Below are 18,545 nucleotides of genomic sequence, written 5' to 3'. Positions count from 1 at the left end.
CCACAATGAAGTGCCATGATGGAAGCACCCATTATTAATCTGCACTGATCATAAATTGCATTTTATTTTATTTTTTGCAATTCACTAAGCTTTATATGACAAAAGCCCCCAGAAAATAGGACAATATGGTTAAAAATATCACAGACATGTTAGGTTAAAATTCTACTAAATGTTGACAGCATATAATATATTAACAACACACACACTCAAATGAAAAACATTGCTTCCACTATCCTTAGCTTCTTGCTTAGGGGGAAGAACAAAAACTTGTGAAAATGGTACAGTTGCCTAAACTACTTAATTACAGTCAAGGCTTATCAAAACCTGACACTCATTTTAACTTCCTTGTTAGCAAAGGCCTTAACGCTATTCAATGCGAATTAAGTAACTGACATAAGCAGAGCACTCTAGTTGTAATATAAAATGCAAAATGCAAGGCAAATCATGAATTGTACCAATTAAATGTTGGGGTGCTGAATATATATGTTTAACACTGATCTTCAGATTGGGACAACACAAATGTTGTCACCACTAATTTACTGCACAATATAGCTATAGCATCTTACTGCCCAACATCAATGTTTTACTATGCTACAGCAACTATTTTCTCAGGCTTTGTGTAGCAGCTGCTACAGTATTCAGTAATAATGGAGGAAAACTTCCCACTATATATGACTGGAAGAAAACTAGCTCATATGTTTGACTATCAAATCAAATCAGTCTACATTAATATAATAAATGTGCACGTGTTCTAATTACATACATGGAACCTGAGTAAAAATATAGGTAGATTTTCTGCACCTGCCCACTCTCTATATGTGCTCATGATTTCTGAAAGAGCATACATGAGTACTGTATGTGCATAGGCATGCATGATCAAGGAAGCCTAGATCAATTCTACAAAGCTCATACACAATATGGTTAATATGCATGTAGGCCTTTCCAGAAGTTGTTCTGTATGCACTAGGGTTATGTCTTTTTCAATTTTTTTTCTCAAAAATTATTTCCTGTAGCACAAATGGATGAACTTTTGCCTATTAATGACTAAAATGAGGTATATTCCATTGAAATAGTAAAAAAGGTTATGCACAAACCATTTTTAATTTTTTTGCATGCCGTTTTACCATTTCATAAAATTGTATTAACAATTCTATATATATTTCATATCAAATTTGCACACAGCGCCACATTCCACAATGGGGAGTGTTCTTAGCAACATAGGGTATACAAATGTCACACCTGCGCAAGGTAAAAGCCCCTTTTTGGGACCTCAAAACTCAGCCAGCAGACCCTGCCGGGCATGCTGGGAAAAGAACCTACAGGAGAGGTAGCAAAACATCGTCCTCTAGCGGCGTCTATACTGTTACTGCAGCTAAAAAAAGCTTTCTTGTGTGTTTGATGGCCCTATATAATGTTGTATATATGCAACTCTAAAGCTTGGGTTCAATTTTATATCTGCTTACAGTGACTTCAAAAATGGTCAAAAAACTGATAAATAAAATTTATAAAATCATTTTGTGTGTGAGGTTTTTTTTAATCAAATCTCTTTGAAGGTAAGATTTTATCTAATCTTTAATGAAAGCTCATCAAATTATGATACAGGGAAATGAGGTTGTAAAAAAGTCATCACCCTAGTCTGCATATACTGAGGAGGGCAGGTCTAGCAGGTAGGAGTGGATGCTTTCCTGCTTCCTATTAAGCACTGAGTTTTTGAAATTGACAATTCAAATGAAATCAGCAACAAAATGTGCACATACCAGAAGTGAGGACAAAAAAGTGGGTGGGTGGAGTTGAACCAGGTGGCTAGATTCAGGAGCATGTCCAAAATCAGGACCAAAGAACGACCAAGGGTGCAAGAACTCACCACAGTTTAGGAAGATATTGTAGACCAAGAAAGGTTCAGCAGGACTAGAAAGTCCTATTTATTCCTTCCTGTTCTTTGCTTGCCATAGGGTGGAACAGCAAACTAAGATTAAGCTAGGCATTCGATTTAGGCATAATGACAGACCACCAGTGGAGGCACCTAACTTAGGGGAAGTGGGGCACTACCTGCCCTAAACCCCAACACACAGAGACAGTTATAGCCCAGTCCTTCAAGTTCCATTTCTTGCATTCATATGCAACACACACACACACACACACACACACACCTCACTTTGGTCTTGACTTGTTTCTGCCTATCTCCTTTGCTGGTCAGTCATCTCTGGACAGCTCAGTCAACCACAAGCATCCCTATGGTCCCACCTCAGAATCCAGGGGTAAAAAAAATGTTTTTGAATATAATAATAATAATAATAATAATAATAATAATAATAATAATAATAATTTTTGTTTGTACCCCAGCCGGAGCCAGGCTCAGAGCGGCTAACATCATATAAATAACACAGGCATCAAATTAATTAAAATACATCTTAAAATTAATTCAGACAAATTAAAAACTAGACAATTGGCAATTATCAGGTTAAGACTGAGAGTGGTTAATGCTTGCCAGGATCAACTGTTTCCACTGATCATATAAGGAAAGAACAAGAGCGTGGCAACTTCTCCTGGGCCTCACTGACCATGCCCCCTAACTTCAGCGAACATGTCTTTTTGACATCCTAGCTATCAGCCTCACCAAGTCCAGTAGGCACAAACTGCCACTGCAAGCCACTGTTTAATGTAAATTCTGACACACACCCCAAACAACAATAGTAAGCGAGCATAGTCAAATTCAGATGTACAAACAAATCAGAGTTAAGCTACATCGGAACACAATCTATCAATATCAATTCAGCATTCTTTGTTTTTCTTAGCTGCCTCTCTAATTTCCCCACTGTGAAATTCAGATTACTGAAAAACAGGGAAAGCAGCATTTTAGGCAAAAGTTCAGCCTGATCTTCACTTATGAGGCAATATGCAGACATTTCATTTTTATTCCAGATGCCACTTGCTAACCTCTCATTTCAATTACATCTAACTCTAATTATACTCATATCATCAACACTTTCTGACAGGTCATATAACTCATTACAGTAACAAGACCTTTAGTAAAGTGAAATCATATAGTAGGAAAATTGGTTTCAAGAGCCTACTTTTTAATCCCACAGATTTTAAAACATTGATACTTAAATGCTAACAGCATTTGGCTTTCGGCCTCAGCGGACTAGCAAACGCATACACCTCTGATGCGCATGTTAATCGCTTTAGGAATGGAAACTTGGAAGTAATTCAGTGATGTGAAAATTACAGTCTTGCAAAAAGCAAGTGAAGAGGGGAAAAGGAGGTCAGGAGGCAAGGTGGGAAGGGGTTAATAGGAAAAAATGGAGGGTTAGAGGAGCATGTGAGAAAGATGATGGCTTTAGGACTAGGAAGGGGAATGAAAAAAGGAAGAAAGAATTGGCACATATTGGCACAGGAACCAGATTTAAGATTGTTGAGGAAAGCATTCAGCATTGTTAACAACTTGCTATTGAGAGTATGGTTGCAATGGGTGAGGGCTGACTATTTAAGATGCTATACCAAAGAACGAACAGAAATTAAATACTACCTAGAATCTTGAAGCACCTTAAAGCTGGAAGAAAATATAACGGCAAAAGCTTTCAGGTATTAGAATCTGCTTCTCCTCAGAATTTAATAAAGTTACCTTTAATTAATAAAAGTTGGATTCAACATAAGGCTATCTCATCCACCACCCTTCTTTCCACAATGACCAGCGTATACTAAATATAGCTCATGCATAGGACTTGAGGCCAATAGTATCCATTTTTGATGTAATGAACATTTGTTGATGAAAGCTTCTGGCGTAACAAATGTGCTACAAAATTTGAGGTGCTATAAAATTCATGGTTGTTTTTGCAGTCACAAGACTAAGAAGGGGACACATCTGGAAGAAATGGGCAAGGGAGATGCTGAATCTCTGAATAAACATGCTTCTTGATTGTGGGATTCCCTACAGGTTTGCAGCTTGGGAAGGCATGGAGAAACCTGATGCTGGAAAGAAGCACAGGTCGCAATGAAACGCCTTAAATTTTCTGAGAAGAGAAAAGGGATGACCCAGCAGACTCATTACAGGGACATATTTAGAGATATGATGGAACATGCAACTTTAAAGAACATGCATTATTAACAAGGCGGTACAGTCGTAAGGATAAATAAGCAGCAGGGTAACGTTGCCCATGGGCACACCAAAAAGCAAGAGAATGAAGATGAGAAACGCCACTGGAATTCCTGACAGCTCCTCCGTTAACACTCAAGAGATAAAAATGAAAATGACAGGAACAAGGCAGTTTTAAGAGGCAACTTATGCATCTGGGATGCTGACTTAAGCTCCAGAACGGAAGGAAAGCATATTCAGAAAAGAATCTCAATGAACAATGTGAACAGGCTAAAACTAAAGAAATGAAGCATGCTTTAATATAAGGTCCTTGAAGAGGCATGTTTGCTGTAAAATACTGTCACTGCCTCAAAAAGCTTCACAAAAGCTTATAAAAAATTCTCCCTAGGATCCATAAGAAACACAAAGTGAGCAAAGAAACCAATTAATAAATTTTATAGGGGGGGGAACCAACTTATGAAAAGTACTGCATCTAGCTCAAAGATAGCCTAGTAAAGTTTATCCTCTTACTGCAGGGCATAGGAAGAAGGCCCACCTAAAGATGGAGAAATATTTCTACTGTTGAAACTTCTCATCTTATTTTAGTATGTGTATTTTTATGCAAACTGTTATTTGAATGTGAATCTTCTGTCAAAAATACACATTCAAATTTCTATTTTGATGCGTCTACACTGTTGGAAACTGCTTTGAGGGAAGTGTGAAAACTGGTAGATAGCTAAATACTGTTACAAAAGTTGGGTTCCACCTCCACTTTCTGCTGGGTGGTAGCAAGATTTCAGGGAGTTCTACGTGCTCACCCAGGGTTTGTGCTCCTTTGGAGAACTGAGACACTGTCGACACTGCCGTGGCTTTAAGAAATATGATTTATTCACATATTTACACCTTCAGTCTGCATGGAGGGAGTCCAGATTTTACAGCATGGTCATCTCATGAGAGGCTTATTCCCCACAGCAGTGCAGCACTCAGTCAAAGGCATCTCTCCTAATTCTGCTATTCCTAAAAGCTAAGCCTCCTTTATTCAATTTCATTCTAATGGACAGTTATTTTGATGCTTAAAAGTACTAATGGTTAACACCCCCCCCCCAGGTGTCACCCAGCAAAGAAGTTCTCCTGACTACATTAAGACTTGCTGATTGACTAGGATTGTTGTTGTTTAGTTGCTTAGTCGTGTCTGACTCTTTCTGGCCCCATGGACCATAGCATGCCAGGCACTCCTGTCTTCCACTGCCTCCCGCAGTTTGGTCAAACTCATGTTCGTAGCTTTGAGAACACTGTCCAACCATCTCGTCCTCTGTCGTCCCCTTCTGCTTGTGCCCTCAATCTTTCCCAGTATCAGGGTCTTTTCTAAGGAGTCTTCTCTTCTCATGAGGTGGCCAAAGTATTGGAGCCTCAGCTTCAGGATCTGTCCTTCCAGTGAGCACTCAGGGCTGATTTCCTTCAGAATGGATAGGCTTGATCTTCTTGATCTTCCTGCACTATAATTCATAATTCAAAAGCACCGTAATTCAAAAGCATAAATTCTTCGGAGATCAACCTTCTTTATGGTCCAGCTCTCACTTCCATACATCACTACTGGGACTAGGATTACAGACTGGTAAACACTTAGGTCTTACCTAGTTTACTTAACTATTCACATGCTAATTGCTTATGCTCAGAAGTAGGTCTACACTTTCCAATACACATGAATATTGATAACAATGTCAAGGTCTGACACACTAACTGAACATCTCAAACCTTTTGCAGAACCCTCTTTCTAATACACATTGTGACTGTCTTATAACATATCCCAGTCATAACATGCAAGTTCTAATTAAATTCTAATATTTACTAAACCTAAACATTTAGCACCATTATAGTTTGATGTGTCTAAACTGTTGGAAACTGCCTTGAGGGAAGTGTTAAATCTTGTGGGTAGCTAAATTCACAGATAGACAGGGGTGTGTGTGTGTGTGTGTGTAGTTGTCTTTATTAAAAGCTTTTTAGCGCTTGCAAATGAAGGAAATACATAAGGGGAAAGTCCTTAGCTACAAATATCACAGCACAATGGCTATACCTTTACAGCTTTATCCAAACATGTTTCCATAATGTTCCATGGACCGTTGTCAGTTTTATGCCATTGATGATATTCTACATTTGCCACATCTATCTCTCTAGTTTTGTATATAATGTGTAATTGTACATATTTCTATGGACTGTTGTGCCTCAGCACAAGTGTTCCATTTTTAAAAACCTCTTATTTGCTAGATGGTCCCAAATTTATTTTATAGCCTGGGTACCTCTGAAAGGGTTGTGAGTATTGTGCAGCAAATACAATTCTTCTGGTTTCAGAGTAATCTCTGAAAATAAAGAAATATTTTATTCTAATCTCGCCCCCCCCACTCCCCAGTTTTTGGAATTATGTGCTGAACAGTATTGCAAATTCATTTTACTACATGATTTTTTCGGGGGGGGGGGGAGCAGCGATCCTTTCACTTCAAGCATAGCTGAGTGAATAAGCACTAGCACCCAAATCTAGCTGGCATAGGGACTAGATACCTTTCAGTGGTTATTGGCATGGATTTTGGCAGTGAACTAGAAACATGCATGCAGGTACAGCACTAGCAGTTCCAATATTATTGTATATTTAGTGGGGAAGGGGAAGATACCGGTAGTGACTGATTTTTGTTTCCTTCATCCCTATCCTCCCACAGGCAAGAGATTAATGGTGCCAAAACTTACATTGTTGGTCATTGTTTGGATAGATGCACAAAATGGAGGTTATAGCAATATATAAAGCATATTACTGCACCTTTGAATTGGTGTGTTTTTTTTAGACTGGAACCTGAGCTATTACAAGGAAATATGCTCCATGGAAATTACTAGGCTTGCTTCCAAAGTTTCTAATTTCATATCTATGGGCAAATGTGGATTCACAAAGAGCAAGCTATAAATTAAAATTGCCATGCACAGAAATCAGAAGTCAAAAATGCACAATAAACTTCAGATTCTCCCAAAGTTCCCACTCAGAGTATAGTACATTATATGAGAGCATGAAAATATGAAGTTGGTGAGCAGGGAGTTATTTGAATATATATAGGATGATATGATTCTGAAATCAAGTTCTTCTTGTGAATAGAAACCATTCTGAATGCAGAGATGAAAAATGAGAGCTATGGTATTTAGATAGATGTTAACCCAGCATAAAAATGACAACTAAGAAGGAATGCACAGGATGTTGATAAAATTTACATATGCTGTGGAACTTGGAATGAAGGAAGAGAAATCAGCTAGGCTGAAGAACACCATCAATAAAGGTTAGAGTAGCTGGAATATATGGTATTAGCAGCAGGGGTAGATGGATCAGTAAGAAGTTTAATTTAGAAAAATGTTAAGAGCCATTTCCTAAAAAGTGTGGCAGATATGCCATTTTGAGCTGTAATCCTGTCATAATGCACAAGTTAAGCATGGGTTGATCTAGATAAGTAATTTGTCACATGCCAGTCCTGCAATAGCTGGTGCTGGTGATTTTATGTGTGGCAATATTCTTTCTGGCTCAGTGTTGAATTAATGATGGTATGAGCCATTGCATGATTGACCTCTCACTGCAGCTAGAGTGGGTTTGCGTAATTTCAAAGGAAATGGTCCTGCATAGGTTCTAAGCATGAAAATCCTTTGTAAACCTACTTCCATGGATGCCTTTAGTCACACATCTTATTTCAAAGTTGCTGTGGGGACACATTAGTCAGACATCTTGTTGCTATGCTTAGTTAATAGCTGCATGCTTGTGTCAGAAACCACACCATAACATATTTCAGAGAAGTAATTTGCTGCTTTTGTTTTGGTTACTTTAAAACAATAATAATAGATATATGCATTTCTGAAGAATTAAACCACCAACTATTAAATCACCAATGATTGATGTGAAGCATAAGGAGAAAGGGCCTTTTCCTATACCTTCTTTAACCTTGCTTAAAGGCTAAGAAGTTCATAACACAAGGGTTGGTTCATATATACAGTACATGCGCTTTGTACTTTGGGCACAAGCTGTTTAGGGCTTTACAGATTAACACAAGAATTTGAACCTGGCCCAGTAGGGAAACAGCAACCAGTGCAGCACTGGGGAACATGTCACATGAAATCTGCTCCTGTGAGCCGTCTAGTCACTGGATTCTGCACTAGTTGAAGCTTCCAGACCAGCTACCAGGTCAGAAACATACAAAACATGCTACAAGTAATCCAGACTTGAGGTTACTAATGCATGAGCTAGTGTACTAACTGGAGCTGGTAAAATAAAACCCACACCTGCCACAGAGATCACTTGGTCCTCTAGTGGTTCAAGGAGTACTCTCAGACTGAGTACCTGTTCCTTTAGAGCAGGGGTCAGCAAACCTTTTCAGCAGGGGGCTGGTCCACCATCCCTCAGACCTTGTGGGGGGCCAGACTATATTTTTTTGGGGGGATGAACGAATTCCTATGCCCCACAAATAACCCAGAGATGCATTTTAAATAAAAACACACATTCTACACATGTGTAAACACGCTGATTCCCAGACCGTCTGTGGGCCGGATTTAGAAGGCAATTGGGCCGGATCTGGCCCCCGGGCCTTAGTTTGTCTATGTTTGTACAAACCCTTCAAGAACAGGCAGATGACCTATCTCCTGGACAAGGAAACCACCACCAACAAGTTTTTCGTGCTTCCATGTTTCAAGCTTAGTTTATTGATTCACAAGCAGTCCATCACTCTATCCAGGCACCAGTCCAGGACTTGCAAAGCCTCTCCTGACTCAGAAGTAATAGAGAAATAGAGTTGGGCATACTAATGACACCTTGCTCTAAAACTCCTCATGTCTGCTTCCCATGGCTTCATATACTTGTCGAATAGCATTGGGAGAAATAATGAAGAAGAATCAAGAAATGTGGGTGCATATGTGAACCAATCCTTGTGTAGTACGTGGTATTTACCTTAAATAAGGTGAAAGAAGGTATTGGAGGGGGAATCCCCTTTTTAAGGAAATTTCAGGTCTTTTTAAAAAGCTAGCTTTTTTGTGGAACTAAAGCCTTGTATAAGAATTATGGTCATGTACCCAGAGCAAGCGGGCTCGCACAAATGAAAGAAGTGTTGTGGAATCTCTGGGGAAAGCTACAAGAAAAAGCTACAGTGGTAATAGAAATAAATAATGAACAGTTTTTCCAAAGAATAATTTGGGGAAAGCGTAGCTCTGGGAATACAAACTGTCTCCTAAAAAGAAGAAACAATCCTTGATGGGTTCTCCAGCTTCCTTTTTCTTGAAATGCCACACATTTCTACAGAGGCAAGAACATTCAATCGCTATTGACTTTACAGGGCTTAAAAATAGAACAAAGGGAACAGGCATCAAAGTAAGGCATAATTGTGTAGAGGACTATCAACAACAAATGTGCAGAATCAGGAGGCAGCTTCTGCTTTGTTTAAGAAAAGGACAAAATTAGCTTCATAATTGCCTACAGTATCAGAAACTATTTTTAAACAAAGCAGAGCTTGGGGGAGGCGACATAAGAAAGATAAAAGAAAGGTTGGCATTTCAGAGGAATAAACCACTGGCTTAGAAATAGATTCAGAAACTTATGTTAGGTAGGGAAAGTCTTGTTCATTCAAACGAGTCATGTTAGTTGAAATGTTGATATGAGATAGGATGTTGTTGTTGATCTTCAGGATCTTCCTTCTGGCTTCAGATAAAAAATATTAGTGTGAGCCAAAAGGTTCAAGGAATGAATGGAAAAGGTGATCTCACTCTCACTCTCTCTGTGTCCCTCCCCCCCCCCCAAAAAAAACCTCTTAGGCTACAATTCTATGGAGACCTCTTTGGTGGTAAACCACACATTGGATTCCACTGTACAATTGCAAGCTTTTGTACGTTTTAACTGGGTGTAAGCTCCACTGAGGGACTTGCTGTACATGCAAGCGGACATGCACAAGACTGGGCTGCAAATCACATTATAGCATCACTAAAAATAGGAATCCAGGCTGTGGTATGATTCAGGAAACAAGGAGTGATTCAGAAAACAAAGGGATCATGCAGAAAGTTGTGAGCAAAATTGCACTCAGCCCCATTCATATCTATGGAAAACTGCAAACAGACTGCAATATGACTTGCCCTAGCCCCAAGTTTTAAGAGTGTAAACAACCATACCAAAACAACACCAGTATGAAACTATTTCGAATAATATTATGAACAATGTGCACATTGTATAAACATGTGATAAACTAACTCACACTTATGGCCTGGTTGTTTGCCCAAGCGGAAAAGTTATTAAATTGCCTTTGGAAGTACACAGGATTTGGGAAATAAAGAGGGTTGCACATGCACAGCTAGGATGCAACCACAGGAAACTCTGATTCCATGGATAGTACAAATTAGATTAGGGATGAGAAAATCATGGCCCTTCAGATGTGGCTGGATTACAGTTTCTATCGATCCCAGCCACCATAGACAATGGTCAGGGATTATGGAAGTTGGAGTCTGACAACATCCAGAGGGCTACAGGCCCCCTGTCTTTGTGTCAGAAGGCTCCCTTGACTGATCTTCAAGATCATGGCAGCACACAGAATATTAAGTAATTTTTAGTATATATAGTTCAAAACTACAGAAGACTTTTGACAAGTGAATATGACACTTCTTCACCTCCTACCTCACTTCTGAAGTGGCAAAACCCATAATCTATTTAAGCAAATGACAACACTTCATTTACTTCTAACAAGATCATTGATGCTCCTCACTAGTCCTATTGCTATATGTTAAAAAATTAAAAATCAAACCAGCACTCTTGCAGCTAGCTGATGCAACCATATGCATTTAATTCCATTGTATCCAATAGCCAGTCATTTTCATCTATTTTCCCCTATCTTAGCATGATTACTGAAAGTATTCTACCTGACTTTCTATGCTTGAAAATACAGACAAATACTCCCCCCCCCACTTCTGTATACTGTGATTTAAAATCAGCTCTCACTGCTAAACAAATACACCATAGCTCATAATATAGCTAGAGGTGAGAACAAAGAACACCACCTCTGGAGACAGAAGAAATTGTACCAGTGCTGAGGCTTTTTGAGTGCTGAAATTGCCTTAGTAAGTGCAACAAATGAATTGGTATTTAAAGTGCTGCATAAACCACAGTGCACCACATTCTCTCTGAATGCATTTATTTGAAGTTCCGTATCCTTAAGTGCTACATTCATGTTCCACAGTGTGCAATTTGGAAGCACAATTCTCCTCAGTGGACCTATCCAATTACTCGGCTGCTCTCTCGGGCCTTAATTTCTATTTAGGAGGGGGAAAAATAAAGTAATGACTTCATCACAGCTATGTGTGCAAGATTCTGAAGCTGGAAGTTTTAATAGGTGTCAAAAATTTAGCAGAGTATTTAATTTACTACAGATCAGCAGGGAAGGCTATAACCACATGTAAAAGAGGCAGCTCAGCTGCACACCTTGACAGTGTCACACCTAGATTGTACATACAACACCACTGAAGTTCGATTCTATTCATCCTGATTAACTAAAACCCCTTTGTCATCTGTTCATTAAACACTAAAGCAGATTAAAATACCCTCAGCTCATAAGAATGCTTTGAAATCCACCTTTCTAGTCTGTAATTATTGCACCTACGCCTAGTCAATTATATGCATGTTTACTCAGAAGTAAATCCCAGTGCATTCAATTAGTGCGTTTAAGATTGCAACCTGAACTATATTAAAATCTAACTGACCAACATCAAGGCTGCAATCCTATGCATATTTACCAGGGAGTAAGTGAGTTCTGCTAACTCTCAGCTAGGAGCCAACACTGCATTCCCTGCTACTAGTACTAGCCATGGTTAAAGGTGAACGGGATGGTTTTGTTTCATATCTTTTGCTGCACCAGCCCCAGGATGGCACAGCAAAGACTAGGATGTAGCCCATCACCATCCTTTACTAGCTGAAGATCCATTAGGCCCTTGGTCACCCCAATTTCACCCCACCCAACCCAGAATGCCCTGTGGTGGGGATGTCACCAGCATTAGCTTCTAACCATCTATGATTTTGTTGGGCACAGCTGGGACCTCTGGTGGCAGCAAGCCATCCACCATCAGAGTGTGATGGAGGGACAGCTCTTTCACAAAAAAAGCTCATTCCACACAGCAGATCAGGGTTTGGATTGCTTTCTAAGTCACATTTAAATCACTGGGATTTACACATGAGTAAACATGCACAGGGTTTGACTTTCAGCAGGTTTCATGAATATACTGAAATTTCTGCCTATGTGTAACTGGTAAAATCCAGATCCATTAAAGTCAGTGAAGGCTTTGGCACTCATTAGAGTAGGAAATGGATGGTGAATACCTGAGAAGGCAGGAATGGGTGAACATCTTGATTTGGGTTTCTTAAATTTAGTTTTCCACATTTCCACTTCAATTTGTTATTGTTTTTTAAATGAAAAGCCTCATGAAAATTCACCAACATTTTAGAATGAATTTATCCTAATGTACACATGAACGGTGGGACGCTGTTGGGGCTGTGGGTTAAACCACAGAGCCTAGGGCTTGCCGATCAGAAGGTCGGCGGTTCAAATCCCTGCGACGGGGTGAGCTCCCGTTGTTCGGTCCCTGTTCCTGCCAACCTAGCAGCTTGAAAGCACGTCAAAGTGCAAGTAGATAAATAGGTACCGCTCCAGCGGGAAGGGAAATGGCATTTCCGTTTGCTGCTCTGGTTCGCCAGAAGTGGCTTTGTCTCGCTGACCACATGACTTGGAAACTGTACTCCCAGCGTCGGTCACGACTGGACCTAAGGGTCAGGGGTACCTTTACCTTTACCTTTACACATGAAGGACGGAATGTGAATGAGAAGTCCCCCTCTCACTCCCCAAGAAGCAGAAACAGCTTGGAGGGTGTGAGGTGAGAGAGGTATGGATGTGCAAGATGGGATTTTCCAACATCTACACCAGCCTACGCCTCAAATCTTGCTGCTCTGTGATTTTACCACCTGGGAGCTTCTTCATAATGCCACTGAATCATGTTCAAAAACAAAGCCACAGCGAGGGAGGTAAAGCTCACCTCCAAAACAAAACTTTAAACACGCCCAGAACAAACACAGCTGGGCCTATCACTGTGAAATTTGGCAAGCTTCCTACTTAGGGACACCTCTATCACTTCTCTATTTTCAAACCAAATGCCCACAAAACACATGGGGAGATTAAACAATTGTTTTTTTCCCAACTCACCTCAACAGTATAAAGGCTGTATTTGTGGGAAAGCTACCATAGCTAATCCTTCTGAAATTTGGTAGGATTCAGATAGATATCCTACATTATGGAGCAGCTGGGTGCAAAAACCCCATGCAAGTGCCAACTCACCATAAAGAAAATATATATGCAATATGAGAAGAATATGCTGCATTATAATTTTAAAGCAAACAAAAGTAAGTGTATCATTTTTTTCTTTTTTTAATGGTCTCTTTATGCCTTGCCACTAACTTTTGAGTTTTTCAGTGCATGTGCTATTAAAAGCAGAAATTATTTTCCTCCTTTATGACCAAAGATCAGTTAAGCAGCTTCTTCCTTGACAAGACTGAACTATGCAGTTAAGGCTGGCCATCAAGACACAACGAGAATGATGCTAATGAACAAATGTAATAAACCTTATGCTGAATGGGAGGTTATGAAAGCTACACACATACTTAAAGACCTGATATTATATGAACAAATAATGAAATTACAGCTTCATCCCCCAGTGTCTTTACATCAACCTAGAAATTACATATTCAGCCAAGATTTTTTTCGGCTTTTTGAGCTGGGGGTAGGTGGGGTGAAAATTACTGGGATCCAGGAGAACCTGTAAAATTTCTCATGTATTTCATGATAGTTGTGACACAGCAGACTCCCTTGCAAAAGAGAGACTGGCCACAACTCCGGCACCTCATTGTAACACACACACACACACACACACACACACACACACACACACACACCTTTTTCCCAGCCCACACCCCCAAAATGTTTCTAAATGCCCCCCTTTCACATGAGACAATTGGGCTCATGAAGGCATGGAAGCATTTTCAGCCCTGCCTAAAAAGGCTGTAACACATTTGCAGCCTAACTTCCATGGTGTGTATACAACCAGAGCCTATTTCTAATCTCTCTCCAAGCTCTCATAACAATTCATGAGACCCCATGGAGTGAAGTTTAGGCAGGCCAAGCAGACTGCAGTATGAGATCTGAATCTCACATTGTTTACTTCAGCTCCTTTGATGTCTCAGCTCCATGACTAAAATGCAGCAGATAGGGAAAGGTTTTGTGCATCCCTTGGGATCCTGCTACCATAAAAAATAAGATTGTTTTTGCTCTTACTATTAGATAGATAAGCTTGCAAATGTAAGAATAGCTGGTGGTACAGTACTACAAAAAAAGTTTAGAAAGTTAATAATGTGGCAGCTGTTATTCAGTCTTTCTGGAAGAAAATATTTTTATGAAATAGACCAGATTATGCACCAACCTTTTAAACTATAGATCCAATGATGACCCTTTTATCAACAGGTTTTTAACAAAGAGCTCCAATTCTTGTTCCCAGCAGCCAGGTGGTCAAACTTGCAAGTCTATTGGTTCCTCCAAATCTGGACCGTTGTGTTAATTGACAAGTTACCACACTTGGAGATGGAAGGTGAACACAGGCAGTGACAGGAAAGTATGAGGAACAGGAGTCTCCAGCAAATGTCAGCGAGCACCCTACTTGATCACAAGTAATAATGTATTCTCTATTACAGTAATACCTCGGTTTTCGATTGTCTCAGAAGTCGAACATTTAGACCAGGGTCCCTAAACTAAGGCCCGGGGGCCGGATGTGACCCAATTGCCTTCTAAATCCGGCTCACGGGCGGTCCAGGAATCAACATGTATTTAGATGAGTAGAATGTGTCCTTTTATTTTAAATGCCATCTCTGGGTTATTTGTGGGGCCTGCCTGGTGTTTTTACATGAGTGGAATGTGTCCTTTTATTTTAAATGCATCTATGGGTTATTTGTGGGGCATAGGAATTCATTCATATATATTTTTCAAAATATAGTCCAGGCCCCCACAAGATCTGAGGGACAGAAAAAGTTTGCTGACCCCTGATTTAGACTTTCTAATGCCGAAAACCCAGAAGGAACTGCTTCGGTTTCTGAACACTTTTTGGAAGCCAAACATGCCATGTGGCTTCCGAATTGAGTTTTCTGGATATAAATGCTTCCAGGAAATGCATGCTTCTGTTTTTGAATGTTTCGGAAGTCGAACGGTCTTCCGGAATGGATTATGTTCAAAAACTGAGGTACCACTGTATATTGTCAGATCTTGTTAATTGTTTGACCATTTCACCTTCATGCCTAGTTGAGTAATGATTTAGTGTTAGGAACACTCAGGATAATAAAGGTATGCCCTTTTCACCTGGCAGAAATTACACACAAACAATGGAACCTCACACAAAGTCAAAGTGACAGCAAGAATACAGCCAAGCCAGTTCTCGAATTACATAAGGCGTTGCTTGATTCTATGGGGTGAATCCATTTGTTTCTTTACCCTCGATCCTGTACCTCCTTCCTTCCTCTCTCTTTTTTTAAGTAGGAGTATTGTATCATCTGTATTGCCAATGGGCGAGAATTTACATTTTGCATTTTTGTTCAGCATCTGAAAACGGAAGCCGTCATTTAAGTTCAAGAGACATTTCCAGCATGACCCTTTGACCTGAACAGGAGGTCACTCATGTGTCAGAAGAGGAACAACACTGAGGAGCGGTTGTCAGTTTGACAAATGCTACTGCTCTAGTTTGTATGGCAAAGGTTTTATAATGACTCTATTAAGTAGCTCGAGAGTCCTTTATCACTCACATTGATGTCTTCCAAATCTAAGTTGTTCAGAGCGACATTGTTCCGCTTCCAGATGATAGGAGGTCTCAAGGTCCCCTGAATGGCGCAACTTAGAACTGCACTTTGTCCTACTGTTGCTGCAGTGATGCTTATTTTCTGATCTTCTGGCAGACTCAGTTGAATTACTTCTGTAAAAGATATGTTGCATTTAAAGTTAATTAGCATACAGGGTTTCTTCACCCTGGTAGCTTTAAGATTTTAATTTCAATTAAAGGCAAAATAATTTCCAAATGAAGTCAGGAAATAGAACTGTTTCAAATAAAAGGTCAGCATGACATTTCAATTAGATTGACTGATAAGTATTGCTTGGTAAGAAGAGAGGCGTCTAACATGAAATAATTTCAAAAGCAAAGAACATGGCACACCGGCTCCAAAAGTACATTAAATATATTGTCAAATATTTGAGCACCTTGACAATATTTTTGTAGTGCCCTTCTGGATAAACATACTCATAGCATGAGTATTAGGGGGGCTGTTTTTTAAATACCCCTTTATAGTTAAATTAGACATAATGATGTAGGTTTGGTCCAAGAATCTGCCCCATTCACAACAAATAAAATAGGGTCAGGAAGTCAATTATTAAATCAAAAGAAGTATATCATTGGGGATGCTGGTCCTTACACCACCTTACTTCCTGGTGGTCAATCACTTCAGGCACATTTCTTCTGAGCTGGATTACATTTTATTATTATTATTATTGAATTTATATACTGCCCTATACCCGGAGGACTACAAGGAAGTAAGATGCTAGAGGGTTTAGCTCTGCTGACCTGCATACAACTTTTGATATTAATAGTAGACCCAACCCGTTCATTACTTTATATGCAATAGGCCAGGCTGATGAACAATAATCATTGGTGTCATCATCATACCCCTAAAAAATACTAACAAATAAAATTAAAATCTGGTTTGCAAAGATGGGGCATCTTCATTAGAAATTGAGTACACTTAACTAAAATAAGACTTACACATAGTCAACATTACCCTACCATATGTTTCTCTGTTTCGGTTTCTAGACATTAAAATATGCGTCTAATGTTCAGTGAGACATGCTGTACAATCTTCTGATGGAAACTCCTATCTGGGATGAACCTGGGACAGCTCAATCAGTAGAACATGAGACTCTTAATCTCAGGGTCATGGGTTTGAGCTGGGCAAAAGATTCCTGCATTGCAGGAACTACATGAATCTCATGGTCCCTTCAACTCTACAAGTCTCTATTTCTATGAATCTGTCTCACAATTCATGTCTGACATGGCACTGTGGAATGTTTGGCTGTACAATGTGTTCTTGCAAACATCTGAAGTGGCTCAAAGTTGGTCCATGGTTCATGGACTAATCCACTGCCAATTACTTGTAATCTCACTGTGAAAATCAGAAACTGATGACAAGCTCATGCTACAACCAGTCAACAACTGATATGTCTAAGTTATGTGGCAATATGTAAAGGATTTGTAAACTGTAATCAAATACAATGATAGATGATGAACTATTCACAAGAAAAATGGCAAACATTGTCAAGAAGAGTTATTGATCATTTTTGCTTATTGGCTTTACTGCTTTTTTGAGAAATTTATTTTACATTGAAAAATAACCCAGAGTAACAACTAGCAACAAAATATTGCTATACCCTCATCACACCCCTGTAACTCCTCAATTAAGCATCTTTCTGGGGATTGGCCATGGGGGCTGTTTAGACGTGGGCTGCCTACCAGCCAACAATGGGAAGAGCTCTTCATGGTTGGCTGTATAAGCTGCACCATGCAAGCAAGGGAGAGGACAAATAGGAAGCTGGCACAACTCATGATGTTGCATACGTATAAAATTCCTATTGATTTTAATAGGAGATGTAACCATATGCTCAACACTTCGGCTCCATTCAAACATAACAGCCACAGACCCATGCTTCCTCCCCTCCCATTTTCCTCGCACAATAATTTTCCATGTTTTCCATTGTGTGCTTTAACCATGTTTCAGCATTACTTTGACATTATTGCCAATATTGCTGAAGCTAACCAAGAGCCCTTCATCATTCTTGTTTAGCAATCCACTTCAAGCTATGGTTACAACGGAATCTTAGCTGGCTTTAACCATATTCATGTGCATGCCACTATAACACTAAACTATGGTTTCAGAAAACCATGGAAAGAAATGGGGGTTCATGCATGAGAAGGGAAAGATAAGATGTGTAAGGGTGTACAACTTTGCAAAGCATGGTTTGTAAATTGGCCTAACATAGAATCACAGAATCACATGGTCTTTATCTCCACTAACATCAATGGGATTGAAATGAAAAGAGCTTAAGATTGGGTAGACTGAGCAAATAATGAAGATAGTGATCCATGTTAGAGTAGTCCTAGTAGACTTAAGAGGAATGTTCTGCAATAAATGTTTTGTGACAAGTGGCCTAAAGGAGCTTTGAGTTACTTCATTATTGCTCAAACAACAAATTAGTCTCAAGTAAGGCAGGCATTAATCTTTCAATTGGGGGTAGAACATCCATCTAGGAACATGGAAAGATCCTTAACTGGCTCCTTTTAGCCAAATTAAGAGAGC

The 18,545-nt window shown here is 39.5% G+C and overlaps 1 protein-coding gene across 4 annotated transcripts in view; it reads right to left on the bottom strand.

Moving 5' to 3' along the window:
* The window catches only part of FSTL5 (follistatin like 5), a 323,696-nt gene that overhangs the window by 85,339 nt on the left and 219,812 nt on the right, over positions 1 to 18,545 (bottom strand). For all 4 annotated transcript variants that reach the window (XM_060278679.2, XM_060278680.2, XM_035112814.3 and 1 more), the window contains one exon: positions 15,951 to 16,117. In XM_060278679.2, coding sequence (XP_060134662.1) covers positions 15,951 to 16,117 — 167 coding nt within the window. The remainder of the gene's footprint in view (positions 1 to 15,950; positions 16,118 to 18,545) is intronic.

This window comes from Zootoca vivipara, chromosome Z1 (genome assembly GCF_965207765.1).
Source record: "Zootoca vivipara chromosome Z1, rZooViv2.hap1.1, whole genome shotgun sequence".
Lineage (NCBI taxonomy): Eukaryota > Metazoa > Chordata > Lepidosauria > Squamata > Lacertidae > Zootoca > Zootoca vivipara.
The sequence above is the reverse complement of the archived record's forward strand: the minus strand, read 5'-3'. Positions and strand labels throughout refer to the sequence as shown.